Below are 17,900 nucleotides of genomic sequence, written 5' to 3'. Positions count from 1 at the left end.
GCCCCTCGTTTCCCCTAATTTTAACATGCTGCCCACTTAGATTTGTCAAAGCCGAGAAACCATCACTGGTACATGATTGCTTAACTCAACTCCAGATTTCATTTGGATTTCACCATTTTCTCTACCAATGCCTTTTTTTTTCCCCCCTGTTCTAGAATCCAATTCAGGATACCAAATGTTTGCTGACCAGGCCTCCTTAATCTCTTCTGGATTGCGACACTTTCTGTTAATAGCCTTGAGAGGCAGGGGCCAAGTATTTTGTAGAATGTCTATTAGTTTGGGTTTATCTGGGGTTTTCCTCATGACTAGACTGGGATTACAGGTTTTGGGGAAGAAGACTGCAGAGATGAGGTGCTTTTCTCATCACACCACACAGGGGATGCATGTGCTGATGTGGCTTATCACTAGCGATGCTAACCCAGATCGCTTGGTTAAGATGGTATCTGCCAGGCGTCCACTGTAAAGTTACTAAAGCTTAAAGTTACTAGTTTTCCTTTTCCTATACTCCAGTCTTTGCAAGTGAGTCACTAAATTCAGCCCATATTTAAAAGGGGTGAGTGTCTTTATGTTTTAACATACAATTCAATTTTTTTTTATTTCCACATTTGAAGGTAAGCTCTAAAAGGACATGAATTTTTGTCTATTTTATTACCGAGAAGGCTCCAGTATCTAAAATAGTGCCTGGCATGTAATAATATTTGTTGGATGACAGAATATCACAAAGGAGATGTCCCAGTAATCTGTTCAGGTCACAGTCTCTTACAGCAACAATTATACATCCCCCACCTAGAAAACCATGTGCTCAGGGGAAAAACAACAACACCAACAACACATATGTCACTCACTCTGAGGTATTACTAACATGTTGAGTTACCCTTCTCAGTGTTGTTTGCATTTTTATTAGGGGAAACTATCTTAAAGAGTGAAATTGCAATACTAAAACTTGAGGCATTAGCAATAGGATTAAATAGAATATGCCAACTGCTTAGAATAGCAGCCATAAATTAACAGGAACTCAAGAAATGTCAATTTTCTTCAATTTCTTTACTGTACATTTAGGAAAGGGAGACTTGGGGGGCTCATAGGGTCTTCCCTGGAACCTGAAAAATATAGTTATTCTACCTAACAATCTTAAATTGTTTTCAACACAAGGCAGAGTATATATTTTTTTAACATTCCACACCCCCATATCCAGTTAATATTAATTTCTTGATCTCTTACTAAATTCTGCTCTTGGGGTGATCAGTACGTGAGGTGAGTCTATCTAGAACCAGGGTTTCCCACATGTCCTCTTGTTCTGAGACATGTACTCTGGCCTTAGTGACAGTTCCCAGGTTCTTCTGAGGATAAACTTTCCCAAGGAAGAATGTAGATTACACACAGGGGCCTTAACTCGTGGTTATGAAATTGTCCTGAGATTTTTGAAGGGAAGAAGCTATCCATTTTCACAATGTTAAAGATTTGTCCACAGTTGAATTAGTTCAGGAAAAGTCAGTTTAGATGCCAACTAAACTTTGTACTGTCTTTTAAAATACCCATCCAATGATATAAAAATGAATACCCACTGCTTAAGATAGACTCTACAACTATAGTTCTAATAACAAAGGCAATTCAGTTTCCTACTAAAGGAAGCACAGTTCTACATGTTTTAAAAATTTAGTGAGTTAAGGGCACCCAGGCGGCTCAGTTAAGCGTCTGTCTTCGGCTCAGGTCATGATCTCGCGGTCTGTGAGTTCGAGCCCCACGTCAGGCTCTGTGCTGACAGCTCAGAGCCTGGAGCCTGCTTCAGATTCTGTGTCTCCCTCTGTCTCTGCCCCTCTCCTGCTCCTGCTCCGTCTCTCTCAAAAATAAATGTTAAAAAAATTTTTTTAACTTAGTGATTTAAACTGATTATATTCATTAATCGCTTACTACCTCTCTTTAAAAGCAGAGCAGGCATAGAGTCCTCATTCTTTTTTTTTTTTTTTTTTTAATTTTTTTTTTCAACGTTTATTTATTTTTGGGACAGAGAGAGACAGAGCATGAACGGGGGAGGGTCAGAGAGAGAGAGAGGGAGACACAGAATCGGAAACAGGCTCCAGGCTCTGAGCCATCAGCCCAGAGCCTGACGCGGGGCTCGAACTCACGGACCGTGAGATCGTGACCTGGCTGAAGTCGGACGCTTAACCGACTGCGCCACCCAGGCGCCCCGAGTCCTCTCATTCTTTAACAGAGCCTGCACAAACACTCACCAGACATTTTCTTCCTTATCAGTGTAGCTGCTCTAAGAAGCTAATTTTACCAAGCACTATTTTCTGAAGAACAGCAACAGGGATAAAAGTCATATTTTCAAGTCATTAAGATTCTGGCAGTCTCATTTCATGTAGGACACCTTAATTTTTCTCAGGTCATCAATCAGTGAACATCTGATATTAGCAGAGCTAAGAAAAAGGATCTTGGATTCCTTTTTTGGAAACAAAAAAAAAAAAAAAAAGTAAGAACATGGCCAGGAAAATCCTTCCTAGCTGTTATAGAACAGAACCTTTCATTGAAAGACAAACGAATTTATTAAGAACTCAAAAAGTCAGCCAAACATGGAGAAAGAAAGGCTATGTAGTAGACTAGGAATGGCAAACTGTGTTCTTTTCTGTGGATTCAGGAATAGCAGAACCTTTCTGTAAATCTTACAAAAGAAGAAAGTTGAAGCGTGATCACCATGTTTACTGTTTATTTATGCCCTATACACTTATTGATTGCTTATAGCGAGCTCAGGAAATATAAACATCAATACGATATAGAACTTGTGCTCATCAAGAAGCTGACATACAGAAGAGGGTAAGATTTGTTCTGAGAGCCAGGGTCCAACAGCGATGCCTGGAAGTTACATTATAAAGAACTTTCTAAGAATTAAACTGCTCCAAAATTGAACAGCCTGCATCTCATATGTCACCAAAGGCAGTATTCAAACAGAAACTGGATGTCCTAACTAGGAGCAGGAATTAAGCCTGAGTAGGGGGGAGAAAAATTAAGAAAATGGTCTCTATCTTGGATAATTTCATGTGACTTCCTGTCTTCACTGGAAAGCAGAGAAGAAAAATCTAGGTACCTTTTTAATACCGAAGTGAGATACTTCTATTCTGAAGACTGACAGCCAATCATATCTCTTTTGAAACTATCTGGAATACTTATGGATAGCTCTTCCTCTCCTTCAATCTTTCAGTTTTTCTCTTTGTATTAAGCTTTGAATTTCTCAGAAATTCAATTTGTGCTTCAAACTATTTTTATGAAGCAAGAGCCTAGCTTTGTATAACACCAGTCAGGATAGAACATTTTTATTGGAATACATTCATTGGTTTGATTTCAGCACAATATTTAGAACATGGCTGGATATTAATTCACTGATTATTAACTAACTGAAATGTTTATTGCTTAATATACTGAGATCAGTACTTTAATGAAAAGCTGAAATAACAGTTGCAATAATGTTCCTCACATGGCAAAACAAAAATAACTTCTAAGTGCAAGTAAACATGTAATCTAACAAAGTTTTGAAAGGATTTAAAATTTGTTTAACTAAAATAAAAGGATAAGGGCTTTCTCTTGCAAACAAAACATTTCTATGGTCATATCGTTAATCTGAAAAATAGCAAAGAGTGATATTTGTCTTAATGTAACTGCATGTCACATACCATGATAAGAACATTATTTATCATTCAGGTGATTTTCTAAACTCCTGGTTCTAGGAGAGGCCATTCCTGTGGTTACCTCTCCTATAAGATTTGTATTGCCTTCAGAAGTATCAGTGATACATGCTTACTCATTTCATTGATACATTTGTTCAATATGTGTCTAATTTCTTAAGTCTCTCTATAGCCATTCACTTTGGGGTATCTTATATTACAAACTCCCAGGAAGAGAACTGCCCCGAGGAAAGGAGCTCCGTCACGGAGAGCTGCTCAGTGCGTACTTCTGGATGATGGCGATTACGTTAATTATCAGATAAAATGAGGTGAACTGCTTATTCTCTAAGTGATGATTTCTAGATCTAGCACAAAGTAAAAGTATGGCACACTGAATTGTTTAAAATTTCTTAAGCGGAAATGGCATGCCAGTCTAAAAGGTAGACAAGCAAGGGTACTTGTAAAAATCAAACATTAGTTACCCTAAAGAAAAGGACAGTTCTGTCACTATGTAGCCAAGTGAACTCACAATCAGCAGTAAGTAAAGACAGGCCTGCTCCATCCTCTCTCACAGCTCAAAGAGAGTAAATGAACAAAATGCAGGTGCACTGATACAGGAGATCCCTCCTGGATGAGAATGACACGAAAGTCTACTGCATCAGGAAACCAAACATCAACACTACCAACCAAACACTACTGTGAGCAAGCCACAGGGCTGGGAGTGGTGAGGCAGGCAAGGAAGGGTGCTGTTTATATTAGCCAGGTTACTTAACCTCTCTGAGCCTTAATTTCTGACCTATCAAATGGAGGTTATAATCGCATAACGGGAGTGTGAAGAAGAGGAGGGCAGTAATGGAAAGCCCCTAATCGAGTGATTAGTTCACAGAGGTGATGTACTTGGTACAATGAAGACAGCCAGGAAGGTGGCAGCATTGGCGACAAAGTAAAGCCAGTCCTTGCCCTTAGAGAGCTCACGACAGGGATGTGGAACACCCCTCACACATCCTTGCCCTTCCACGTGCACACTGAGCCCTGCCGTGGCTCTTTCCTGCAGACTGAAAAGGGGTCCTGCTCTGACCCCTTTCCCACATAAGGTTCTAGGAACCAACAAACTGGAGTTTTCACTAAACAGGATGCCGATTTGCCATCCTGACTTCAGAGTATGATTGTAAACATACACCTGATAGTTGATGGTTACCCGGGTCTTCCTGTGTGCCAGGCACTCTCCCGGACATTTTACATGTGTCCTCTCAATTACCTTCCTGACAAGCCTGTGATGTAGGTACCGCTGTTAGCTCCACTTTTCAGAAGAGGAGACGAGGCCCACGGGCATGAGAAGTTACGTGGCGACAGTTTACAGTGTACCAAAGTCACACACGAGGCAATAACCATCGCAAGTCAAATCAATGGTATCGGTGTTGACTAATAAATTCAGAATAAAAAGAAAAATTATGCTTGTAAGACCTGAGACTGTTTCACAGAGAAGGAAGCAATTATATCTGAAGGATGGGCAGGATCTGCCCGGCCAGAGAGGACAAAGGTGTTACGGCTGAAGGAAAGAGGGACCATGGTCACAGAAATGGAAAAAGGCGACGGGAGTCGAGGTCAGAACATGAAAGACATGGCTGGAAAGTCAGGTGAGGACCCGAGCGGGGGAAGATGTGGAGTCTGAAGGCATCTGCCTGAGGTTTCACAGATGTGGGCCATTCCCCAAGTCAGCCTTTAGCTCATGATGCTCAGTGACACTGCCAAGCAGGGCCTGTGCCCAGATGGTCACCCGAACGTGGTAAATGTAAGGGTCTAAAAAGCCTCTAACAACCACTACCAGTTAAGGTACCCAAAATTTCAAACCAAAATTGACACACTGACCAAATGCATGTGACATATGACTGGCTAGATACGACCTAAAGCAATGGTTCTCAGATTCTGGAGGGCGGCAGGAACATTTGAAAAGCTTGTTACAGCAGACTGCCAGGCCCCACAAACCAGAGTTTCTGACTCAGAAGATGGACATGAGGCCTCTCATGAGGCCCATGAGAAGTTACATTTCTAACAAATTCCCAGGTGATGCTTAATGCTTCTAGTCCAAAGGCAAGACCTCGAGAACCACTGGCCTAAAAGAACAGAATCCAGAATCGGTAAATTCTGACTGGGGACAGAAAAAACCGTACACAGTGTTGTCTTAAAGAAGACATGGGGGGGCGCCTGGGTGGTTCAGTCGGTTGAGCGTCCGACTTTGGCTCAGGTCATGATCTCGTGGTCTGTGAGTTCAAGCCCCGGGTCGGGCTCTGTGCTGACAGCTCAGAGCCTGGAGCCTGCTTCGGATTCTGTGTCTCCCTCTCTCTCTGCCCCTCCCCCGCTCATTCTCATTCTCTCTCTCTCTCTCTCTCTCTCTGTCTCTCGTCAAAAATAAATAAACATTGAAAAAAAAATTTAAAGAAAACATGGGGCGCCTGGGTGGCTCAGGGAGCTAAGCGTCTGACTCTTGATCTCAGCTCAGGTCTTGACTTTTAGGGTCGTGAGTCGGAGCCATGACAGGCCTCCTGAGCGAAGCAGAGGAGACTAGGGAAGTGGCGACATGCTATAACAAACAGGCTAGGCACTGAGAGTATGGGCACTGGAAAGTAGCAATTTAGAACGTTAGCTCTAATATAGTGAAGTCTGCCCTCCTGACACTTAAAAATACTGTATCGCCATTCTTGAACACCATTTTGGACAAACCATTGAAGAAACTATGCCAGAACTGAACGGCAGGTATCACGTATGCAAGCTATTCTTGCTTACATTGGTCCTATAAGTGTATTTAAATAATGAGAGGATTTACAAAGAAAATAAACGCAGTTTTATTCCTCTCTATTGTGTTCAGAGACGGGGGTAATACTAAAACAACATTCCTACAGTTAAAGTAAATGCCAATAATTCGTTAGTAAAAAACTATAGAACTGCAAGGAGGAAAAAGGGTCTCCCATGAGCTAATAAAGTGATAATAATATTTGCTAGCCTTCCATGAAACACTAAATGCTGTCACATTAATAAAGTCTGTATAATAAAAGCTTTTATTCTTAGTTGAGTTCTGTGCCAATTTTAAGATTGTATTTTCTATTTCACGTAGGTATTTCCCCCTTTATACAAAAGCTCGTTGGTATTTCCTGTTCTTGTGACCCCCCCCCTTTTTTTCAGGTGTGTTTATTTTGAGAGAGAGACAGAGATTGCCAGCAGGGGAGGGGCAGAATCCCAAGCAAATTCTGCCCTCGATTTTGACATTTTGATCTTCTCTCTTTATTTATAAATACTTACAGTGTGAGACAGTTTTGAAACTCGAATTTACCTGGCTTTCAATATTTCCACAACAAATCTGGTAGGATATTTTCTTTTTCAAATAAAGGGAGTGGTGCCTTGCAAAAGGCAAGGCAAGTGAATCCTCATATTTTACCTCTTGAGCACTCTGCTTCCTTTCAATTCTTCTGCAGAAACAAAGAGGAATCATGTTCCCTATCTCATACTTAAGTCTGGTTTCTTCCTATCAGTTGGATACCCACACATATCAAGGGAACATAAATGCTTGCAGGTTTCCATCTTTCAGACAGAAAAACATACCATGTGCAGACATGTCTGGTTCAACATATCATTAAATACATTGCAAGAGCAAAATGAAGCTGTTGTGATTAAGCCTTTCTATGAGGACTGGGAGGCTGATGAACTCCTGCTGTGTGAGGTCAGTGGCTGGAAAGAGGACACTGACCCACGTCTTTCCTTGCCCTCTCCACTCCTTGCTTCGATTTCTGCCTAAGCAGTATGGTTTGATCTCAACTCATATGGAATTTACCAAAAAGATACACTAAAGGCATCTCTTCTTACCTTTGGTATATGTCCCTAAGATATTACTTTTTTCCTGTTGAAAACTCGTTTTTAACAAAAATAAGTAAATCTGCAACTAACATAAACAAGCTAAATTACCATTGGAAAATTATTTGGCGTTGCTACAGAAAAGTGATGGAAAAGTAAACATTCAACATTTCAGAGGCACATACTGAGGCTGGAAAATTAGTAATCCGTGACATACTGAAGAGTTTTATAAAACTCAATACACCTGAACGTCCTGAGAAAGTGACATAGATTAACTGAGCTAGAATTTTTTTCTTGAGTGTTTTCCAATTATAAAAGTAAACATATGGCTCACAGGGTGTTCACATTTGTCAAAACTGAGTGATCTGTGCACTTCATTGTATGTAAATTTTACCTTAAAAGAAAACAAAACAGTAAACACATACTGAACTCTGGTAATAATATGCATGCTGAAGTATTTAAGGGGAAAGATACTGATGCATACAACTTATTTTGAAATGCATCAAAACGGATTGATGGATAGAAAGATACACAGCTGAATATACATGTGACAAAATATTTGTATTAATGACAAAGACCCTAGATGGTAGATATGTAGATGTTCACTAGAAAATTCTTTCAACCCTTCTTTATGTTTGAAATTTTTATAATAAAATGTTGGGGAAAAATGTGAGATCTTTGAAAAATATGGAAAACAAAGGAAATAAAATAAAAACACCATACAGACACCAAGCAGACACCCAAGATCTTACTATATATGTTTTGTAGTTTGCTTTCACCATTTAGCAATATATAATGAGCATTTCCCCAGCTCTTTGGAAATGAGGAAAATATTCTCTCAAATGCAATGGAATTCTATTATACAGAGGTAGAATACTTTTTTTCAGCTTTACTGAGGTATACTCAACAAATTGTAATATTTTAAAAGTATAAAACATGATGATTTTACTATACGTACACACAGTGAAAAGATTCACACAATGGAGGTAACACATCCATCACCTTCCATATTTGCCTTTGTGTGTGTGTGAGAGATGTAGCGTAACTTAAAAGATAATCTGTTAAAGAACACTTGGGTTGTTTCCAGTTCTTCACCATTAATCATCTGAGATGAGCAGCTATTGTAGCCATCCATCTCTCTGCATATCTCTGACTACCTCCTTAGGATGAAGTCATAGAAGTAAAACTTCTGGCTCAAAGAAAGTTAATATTTTAAAATTTTTGATGCATTTTGCTAATCTCTTTCCAAGAAGCTTACCAATTTACATTCCTAACAGGAGTGTTTCACAGATCATAGCTAACGTTTGAATTAAATGCTTCCATAAGTAAAGTTTATAACTATTCTTTCTCCCAAAGAACAAAGGCTCTTTTTTTTTTTTTTTTTACATTTATTTATTTTTTGAGAGATATAGAGAGACAGAGCACAAGTTGGGGAGGGGCAGAGAGAGAAGGAGACACAGAATCTGAAGCAGGCTCCAGGCTCTGAGCTGTCAGCACAGAGCCTTATGCGGGGCTCAAACTCACAAACTGTGAGATCATGACCTGAGCCGAAGTCGGAGGCTTAACCCACAGAGCCATCCAGGCACCCCATAAAGGCTCTTTTTTAAAAGAAAGTCTACAATATGCAAAACCAGCATTCAAATCTTGGTTTCTAAATATCACAGTCCCAATTCTGGTACCCTGGGGATCAGGGATTCTTGAAGAAATGGATGATTCCAGGAATGAGGCAGGAACTAGATGAGCCTGGAAAATCTTGTGCCAGGAAGGAAAAAAAAAAATGCTAAAAAGTGATGGAGACATACCAAAGGGCAAAGGAGCTAACTTGAAGGGACTCTTACTTGCTCAATTGGGACAATTTAAGCTTGAAAGTAACAATAGTAATATAATGGTACATTTTCAATTTGAAAAAGAATCCGTAAGTCCACAATGAAACGATAAACAAATGAATGGGTGAATAAGTAAAGAAAGGAAGGCTCTCATTTATGCTAGAACTTTTCTTTCTACATAGTAACTGTCATAATAATATCTGGTTCAAACAAGAATTGCCAACAGATGCTAAAAGCATTGGGTAACACTTGTTGAAAGAAGATGTTTACATAGCCTCAGAGTATCTTCCAACAGCTTAATGATTAATTACAGAGTTTTCGGAAAAGGGTATTTTTACTATAGAGAAATTGGGTAAACCCTTCTTAATCAAAGGTTCAAAAGTACTAGTATCACCAATAACAAGACAAACTGACATCATAGTCTCCCATTAAGATATGCCAAGGGCATATGACCTATGCAATATTTCTACCAAAACTACATTATCTTAAACTAGGCAAAAGGAAGGGAAAATCAGATAAACCCCAAATGAGGGCCATTCTACCCAACAATCCCATACTCTTCAAAAATGTCAAAGTTTAAAAGACGAAGGCAGAGAAACTGTTCAATTAAACAGATCTATAAATTAAACACAATATGTGATCCTGGTTGGATCCTGGGTTGAAAAATTGCCATAAAAAGCCCTTACTGGGACAACTGACAAAATCTGAATATAGGCTGTGAGGTAGGTAATATTATTGCATCAATGTTAAATTTTCTGATTTGATAGTTGTATTATGGTTGCATTCTTGGGAGATGCTGAAATACAGATGTTATATACACAGCATCTACAATTTACTCTCATGGTTCAATAAAATAGGAATACATACAACTTGATATATAAAAAGAAAGCAAATGCTGAAAAATGTTAATTAGTGGTGATTCTAGGGAAAGGATAAGCTAGAGTTCACAGTACTATTCTTGGAGTTTTTCCCTAGGTGTAAAAGTTTTTTTTTTTTAATTAAGTTTTAAAGAACTACCTAGATTTTAAGTAAATTCCATTTTTCTTTCTTTTCTTCTAAATTAAAAAAAGTAATATGTATTCACTAAAGCAGAGAAAAGTAATACATACTAAATCAGAGGTCTACAAAAAAAAGCAAAAACAAAGGTCTTCTATCCCCTCACATAAGCAAAGTTAAGGGAGTCTGATAAATATTTTCTCCACCTTTCACTAAGTTCATAAAACATATTTCATCAGATATCAAGTCACCTTAAAGAGGTACGTGAATGAGCTGCAAACATATTATTAAATGTCCCATTGCTTCTTGGCAAAAAAGTGACCAAGAAACAGAAGACTGAATCTACACATTGGAAAAAAAATCTAGAGCTTATTGCTTTTATCTTACTTAGAAAACACCCAGCCAGCAAGCCAATACATAGCTCACAAAGTAGAACAAAAATCAAACTAAGAAATGCATACTTCCTTTCCAATACCTCCCAACCCCTAGCCAAAATTTTTTACATCTTAAACTCCTGCTGATTCAAGAAGGAGGGATGCTTTGCAATAATTTACATGTCTCTTTATCACTGACAATCACTGGCTAAACCAAGCCCCAAAGCTGAAACTGAGTTTGTGTTTTTCCTAAAATTTATGAGTTATGCTCCTACAGTTTACTACAACCCACTCAATTTCTGAACGATAACCATTTAGGTTAAATACCTACATGAGAGCAGGACTTGGCATTTTCCAATTCCTGCTTTCACCCCTGTGCTTTCCTAGGTCATTCTATTAGCTTTCTTAAAGATTAGAAAATAAAACAAAACAAAGGCACTATGTATGGGGTGGGGGGAGGTGTGGAGTGAACACAGCAATTACTGTTTTCCTGTCAAAATCTGTTCTATAACTCAAAAAGTGTCGCATCCAACAATCATATAAGAACATGCTTGTTGCACTTAAGCATGCATGACCTAATGCTTACAAACGTTAGAATGCTTATATACTTTTTTGAATGTGAATTTGATGGAATTGGTTTATTTTCCATGTAACCTGGTCACCTACAGGTTTCAGAATTGAGAACTACAGAACAGGGGGTCTGATTTCCTGGAATTCATTTGCCCCTCCTGAGGAAGCTTACTATGTTTTTCAAACCTCTATTTCTCCAGCTATAAAATGGGTACAATAATGTTTACCTATAAAGGACTAAAGAGTTCACTAGATAAACGAAGCTAGGTTCCATCCAGAGTAAGACATGGTTTTACTATTTGGCTACTACGAAAAATGTGTTGATCAAGAAATGAGGGGGAGGAAACTTTCTATACAAAGCATGCTCCCGTTTTGTGCACATATGGGCTCCTTAATGCTTTCCACAACCTATAGGTACCCCAAGGCAGAAATAGCTTAGTCCTTCTGACCTGGCTTCAACAATTGGAAACTCAGCTGGTGATCACACAGTCACACAGCACTGCTGGGAGGAAACGCCACAAAGTGCTGCCATTTGGGTTTCCTTCTCTAATCAATTGCTACGGTTCACTGACAGCAGTTAATGAAAAAAAAAATGAAATCATTCAGGGGAGATTAAAATGTATTTATAGAAAAGTTCACTTTAAAAAAAGACATTGAAAAAAAAAACAATAATTAACCCAAACAGGACATAAATAGAAATGACCAAAACAAGCTCCAGAGGGTAGCTGTTAAAAGCTATCAACGCCATGCCTGCAGGTCTGCTCCACAGTTAGCTTCATCCTCCAGGTACCAAACTGAACATGGGGACCAAGCTGTGTCATATTCCTAAGGAAGATGAAGGGCCCACTAGGACCAGCCTAAGCCCCAGACTCTGGAAGCCAAGACCCTTTTCTGGTTTTACAAAGAAGACAGCTCTCTGTCCAGCATCTGTTAATTCTTCATTAAACAAAAACCATCACTGTTGGCTTCAAGTAGAGGTGAAATCCAAGAAGCTGGTATTGTTTATATTTCAGTCGAAAAATAATGCTTTTTAGTTTTTAAAAGACAACTCCTGATAACCACAGATTCACGAAACCCAAAATAAAAAGGGAATAAAATGTTCACACATTACTCTTTACTGACCCCTCTCGGCTGACCTAGGGAAAAGAAAAGCCTGAAGCCAAGGAAGGTCTGAAACCTCACCTTCCCCTTGAAGAGAGCTCAGAGAACATTCGGTCTTTCATGCCATGGAAGGAAACACTCTCCGTGCAGATGACCCCTAGAACTCAACCCTAAAGCACATGCGGCCGTGATTTCTATTTATGGGGCTCCCAGAATGGAAACTGGGAAACAGCCTCATGGATCGGCCCCAAAGGCCTCGCTCGCTAGGTCCCCGGCAGCCTGTGACCTCTGACTCGGTGGAAAAGCTTACATAAGCGCAATCGCCACCAGTTCTGAGAGCAGGGAAAGGCCTTACCTCTTTCTCTATTTTGAGCAGCTTCTTTACAGCCACCTCCTTGTCCTGGGATATCCATCTGGCTCGATATACACTCCCAAAACTTCCTCCACCGCAGTTTTCAAAAAACTGCAAGTCATCAAATTTGATTTGCACAAAGGAGGTACCGAGAGACGACATCTCATAATGACGAAGTATTAGACTTCCACAAAACCTGCAGAGACAGAGAAAAAGAAAAGTTGGATTATAAACATATTAGAACAAATCCTCTGAATGCTGCTGTAGGTAATGTGTAACAAGCACTGTGAAACTTCCAGAAAGAACCCGGAGGACTCAGGAGCAAGGACAACAAGGCTATAAACAAATCAAAATGAAAACACTTACCCCGGCAGCTCATGCAAAAGTTGACAGCAACTTGTCCAGGCTCTGAAACACAGCTGTTCACAGAGCAATGGCTCAGATTTCTCCCCCGACAAAACCTGTAGCGGCACTTCCTGCACATCCCGAGGAGCTCTGCCTAAAGGCTACTGTGTCACCAGGTCTATGAGGGAGCCCTGACACACAGGAAGCATGCTTTCCACAGAAAACTTGCATAGCTCTCCCGGCATGTGAGGTATGTCAGCTCTCCCATGGTGTGCTCACTTCACACGAAATATACATCACCTACGCAACGGAGCATCCTGCCCCAAGGACAGCCCAAATGCCGCGGACGGAACACACATACAGTGTTTAGATTCCAAAAGCAAGCGTTCAGCTCGGGGATAGCAAAGCTGGCCAAGTGTTTTCCACAAGTGGCTCCCTGGACTGTATACTGTAGCAGGACTTAATTAAAGAGAAGAAAATTTGCCCTTGATTACAATATTAAGTCATCCAAAAACCTCTGCCAAGAGTGTAAAAAAAAAAAAATATTATGTTGTTTCCAGAGGAACAGATTACCTCTCCCAGAGATTATTACGGTGATATTTTCTGCAGTCTAAGGAGTTTTACTATTCTCTGGGTAAGTGGTCATTCTTTACACCACATGCCAAACCACAGATTCCCAGGAAAAACAAAACAAAAACATACAAACAAAACAAGAAAACAAGAAAACAAGAAAATAAAGCACTAAAATGTTGAACCTGCATTAAAGCAGGTGGAGAACAAAAGTTTGTATACAGATTCTTACCAGAATCTCACAGTGAGGGCGCAGAAAGACAAATGCATATGTACACAAAACAACTGGTCTGGGATCTTCATAACTGTCAAAGTCATGAGAGACTTAAAAAAAAAAAGCAGGAAAACTTCTAGCATATGATGACTAAATGCAATGAATGAACACTGGACTCTGGAATAAAAAAAAAAATCTACAGAAAGTATTATTGGGATTTTAGAGAAAATTGAACACTAACTATATATTAGGTATTATTATCTTATCCATGGATAATAATAGTATTCTGGTTCAGTAGGAGGATGTCCTTGTTATTGGGAGATCTACTGGGAGACATATTTAAGCATTATACCTACAACTTAATTTAAAATGGTTCAAACCCCTGCTCCTTAATCTCTAAAAACAGGGCACCGGCATAGAGAGGAAGCAAATGTAACAAAATGTTAAGAACTAGCGATTCTAGGCAAAAGTTATATGAGTGTTTCACTATTCTTTCCATTTTTCTGTGGGGTTTGATTATTTTCAAAATAAAAAGGTGGAGGGGACAGTTTGTATCTATAAAATTGACAAAATTTCTTCATAAACAACTTGAAGCTTTGCTGAGTGATGTCCACAGTCGGCTCAGAGATCTTAATGTGCAGCTGACTAGCAATCCCATTTTAGGAACATCATGTCACTGAAGAATGATTTTTTTTTTTTTAAGTAAGCCCAACGTGGTGCTTGAACTCACGACCCCAAGATCAAGAGTCACATGCTCTACCTACTGAGCCAGCCAGACACCTCAAGAGTGCTGATTTCTTGCATAAAGTCAAACTCTGCTCTACTTTGGGGAGAAGGTAAGAGAGAGGACTGTTTATTTATCCTAAAGTTTAAAAGCTTACTGTCTACACAAAAATACAGGGGTGGGTTGGGGGGAAGCCCATAGCATCCAGCTTTAGTCTATACATATGTAAGTCAACAATTCACCTTACTAACTTTTGTTTCAGTTCACATTCAGTTAATCATAGAAAAGAAGAAAGTTTGGAAAAAATTTAGGAATGTGCCAAAGGTACGTACATAGAATATGCAAGCTAAGAAGTTTGTTCAATAAAAGGCAAAGCACCACTTGCAAGATTCCCTCCACGTTACAGATGCTACGTCCATCTATGTTGTTATTAATTGCTTTTATTTTTATCAAAGTATAAAAATAAAATAGGACTACAAAGCTTGTAATAAAAAAATAGAACTCCCGCTCCACCCCTCCCCACACCTTATTCTCTCTCCAGAGGGAACTAATTTCAACTCCTTTAGCATTTTCTTCTGCTATTTACCTCTGTATTTCTAGAAAGTGTGATCATATTGCTATTTCTTGATTGTTCCATTTCAGATGTTATTAACTTCTCCTTGTGGAAAAAAGGATTTAGTTCTCATATAACTCCTTCACCTCTTTGCATAGAAATATGTCACACTTGCCCAATTGTCCCAGCTTCCAACTATATTGTAACATCTAGTTAAGTCAATAGTAGGCTGACAAAGTAAATATTCCTAGGAATGCTCTGTAGGATTCAATGACTTTTCCTTTCTTGGACAACTTTTTGTTTCTCCTAGAGTTATTAGTTGCTCTGTTTTTGTTATTTGCTTAGCTTTTTATATACTTAGCACTTATTCACCTCATTAAACTCTCCCAAGAATGGCAAAACTCCTCTCAATAAAATAAAAATATCAGGTAATTTGGGGGAGGTTGTTCTATTTTTTTCTTAAAGACATTCCTCCTATACTCATCCCCATTCAATCTGGCTGGAATGGTTGTTCTCTAGGCCTGACTTGGACTGGGACTTCCTTTCACGATCATCCTAAAATTTCCTTTACCTTCTCCTCTGTGAGAACCCCTGTCCTAGAATTCCCTGGTTTCTCTGTTTTGACAGTGTGTATCTCCCATTAGCAACCTAATAGAGTACCCAGAATGTAATTTTTTGAGAATCTGTGTGTCTTAAAATGTCTTCATTGGTAGCCTGGCTGAGTTTACAATTCTAGGTAGGAAATAATTTTCCTTATAATTTTAAAAGTATTACTTCATAGTCTTCTCATTTCTAATGTGGCTGTAAAGCAGCCTGATACTGCTCTGGTAACTAATCCTTTTCACACTATTACCTTCTCTCTGAAAGCTTTTAGGACCCTGTATTCATTTCTGGGTGCCCGAGATTAATAGGGCATATTTAGGAATGAATCTTTTTCATTCATTGGTAGGACATTCGGTGAACTCTCTCAGCCTGTACTCCCAGCGAACTCTCGTCTTTTAATTCTGGGAAATTTTCTTGTGTTATTCCTTTACCACTTATAGCTACTTTTGCTTCTTGTTTTCTCATTCTCACTACACACATGAGGAACTCCTTGCAGTTACCAGTACATGGTAATCCTACCCCTCTCACATCTCCATTCCTTTGCATAAGGGATTTCTGCTTTGAATGTCTTTCTCTTCTCAGGAAATTCCTGTCCCTAACTATCTGTTTCAAGTCTCGTGAGCAGAATTAAATTCTCCCTCTGTGCCTTAGCACCTTTCTTTACCTATTCATCTTTCCCACTTACTTCCCACCTTTAAGGGACCATAAATCCCTTAAAGGCAAAACCCATTTCCATTTACATCTGGATCTTCTTAAGCACCTAGTACACAGCCAGGCACATTGCACCAAATTTTTTCCATTCAAAAATTGCTGAATGAACAAATGAATGAATAGGTTCTGGCTATTCTTCTGTTATCTTTTGCAGCTAGAAAGATTCCAATCAGACTAAAATCTGAGAACTGTTGCTTTTACAAGTTCCCCCAGAGGATTATGAGGCAAATCCTAATTTGGAAACTACTGCCTAGGATGCTTGGGAAACTGAGGATAAAATGTTTGGACTTCAGAATAAGGTGTCTAGGAGTCCAAAGGAAAAAGAAGAGGAGGAAGAAGGAAGGAAATTCTTTTTTTTTTTTTTTTTTTTTTTTAATTTTTTTTTTCAACGTTTATTTATTTTTGGGACAGAGAGAGACAGAGCATGAATGGGGGAGGTGCAGAGAGAGAGGGAGACACAGAATCGGAAACAGGCTCCAGGGTCCGAGCCATCAGCCCAGAGCCCGACGCGGGGCTCGAACTCCCGGACCGCGAGATCGTGACCTGGCTGAAGTCGGACGCTTAACCGACTGCGCCACCCAGGTGCCCCATGGAAATTCTTTTTAAAACAAACCTAGAGACCTGAATCAGGATGAGATCAATATGAATAAATCTAAACCTCAGGTACAGAGCAAGTCCACGGAATATGGATGAACAGAGGTAGGATCAGTTACATTTGCAACTGACCTAAAAGTGCCAGAGGAAGTTGATCTAGGAGAAGTAGAGTTCTCCAGGACCTTCACTCCTCAAGATGAGGCAATTAATCATATTCTTCCCCAGAATCACTGTTACTCACTTTGTGATAACATCCTGCCATTTGGAAAAGAGCTATGTATGAATGGGACTATGTAATTATTTGAATGTTTTATTGAGACCATAAAAAATTAAGTCCCATCTTATTATGGAAGAGACCAACAATTCTGGGGTATAGGAGCACAGGTTTTAATTCCAGCGAGCTTGGCCAAACATCATGGACTGAGATGAAAAACCTAATTGAGATTCCCATTGCCGTCTATATGAGTATCAGACCATGTATAGGTTTCCCCCGCTATCTAAAAGTACAGCCTTCCCATGAAATCTTTCGTTAGCCAAAATGCTATAAAGCAAAAAAGAAACTGCCATTAATTTACATGGAAAATTTCTGAACATTTCCAGACCCAAAAAGTAACCCCTCTTAAGGCTTTTCTGATACCTCAGGACACATCTTGTTAATGCATGCACAAAATAAATCAAGATAAAATAAAGTACAGATGCTCTCAAACACAGTTCAAAGCTATGACGGCTTGATGCTGAGCATGGTTCCAGGGAGAGAAGCTCAGGGTACGTGCTGCCTCTACAAGAGCTCACTGCAAAACAAATGCTGAATGCAACTTTCCCTTTTCACATTTTTTCCCTAAAAGTGAAAATCCTCTTCAGA

General features: G+C 39.3%; 1 protein-coding gene across 8 annotated transcripts in view; it reads right to left on the bottom strand.

The window, feature by feature from the left end:
- The window catches only part of MAP3K20 (mitogen-activated protein kinase kinase kinase 20), a 188,151-nt gene that overhangs the window by 161,710 nt on the left and 8,541 nt on the right, over nt 1–17,900 (bottom strand). For 5 of the 8 annotated variants that reach the window (XM_045480232.1, XM_045480227.1, XM_045480225.1 and 2 more), the window contains exon 2: nt 12,728–12,920. In XM_045480232.1, coding sequence (XP_045336188.1) covers nt 12,728–12,886 — 159 coding nt within the window. In that variant the 5' untranslated portion in view covers nt 12,887–12,920. Of the gene's footprint in view, nt 1–12,727; nt 12,921–13,090; nt 13,479–17,900 lie in introns of those variants that run through there. The other 3 variants (XM_045480226.1, XM_045480228.1, XM_045480233.1) reach the window with 3 other exon arrangements.

Source organism: Leopardus geoffroyi, chromosome C1 (assembly GCF_018350155.1).
Source record: "Leopardus geoffroyi isolate Oge1 chromosome C1, O.geoffroyi_Oge1_pat1.0, whole genome shotgun sequence".
NCBI lineage: Eukaryota > Metazoa > Chordata > Mammalia > Carnivora > Felidae > Leopardus > Leopardus geoffroyi.
This window is presented reverse-complemented; position numbering and strand designations above follow the sequence as displayed.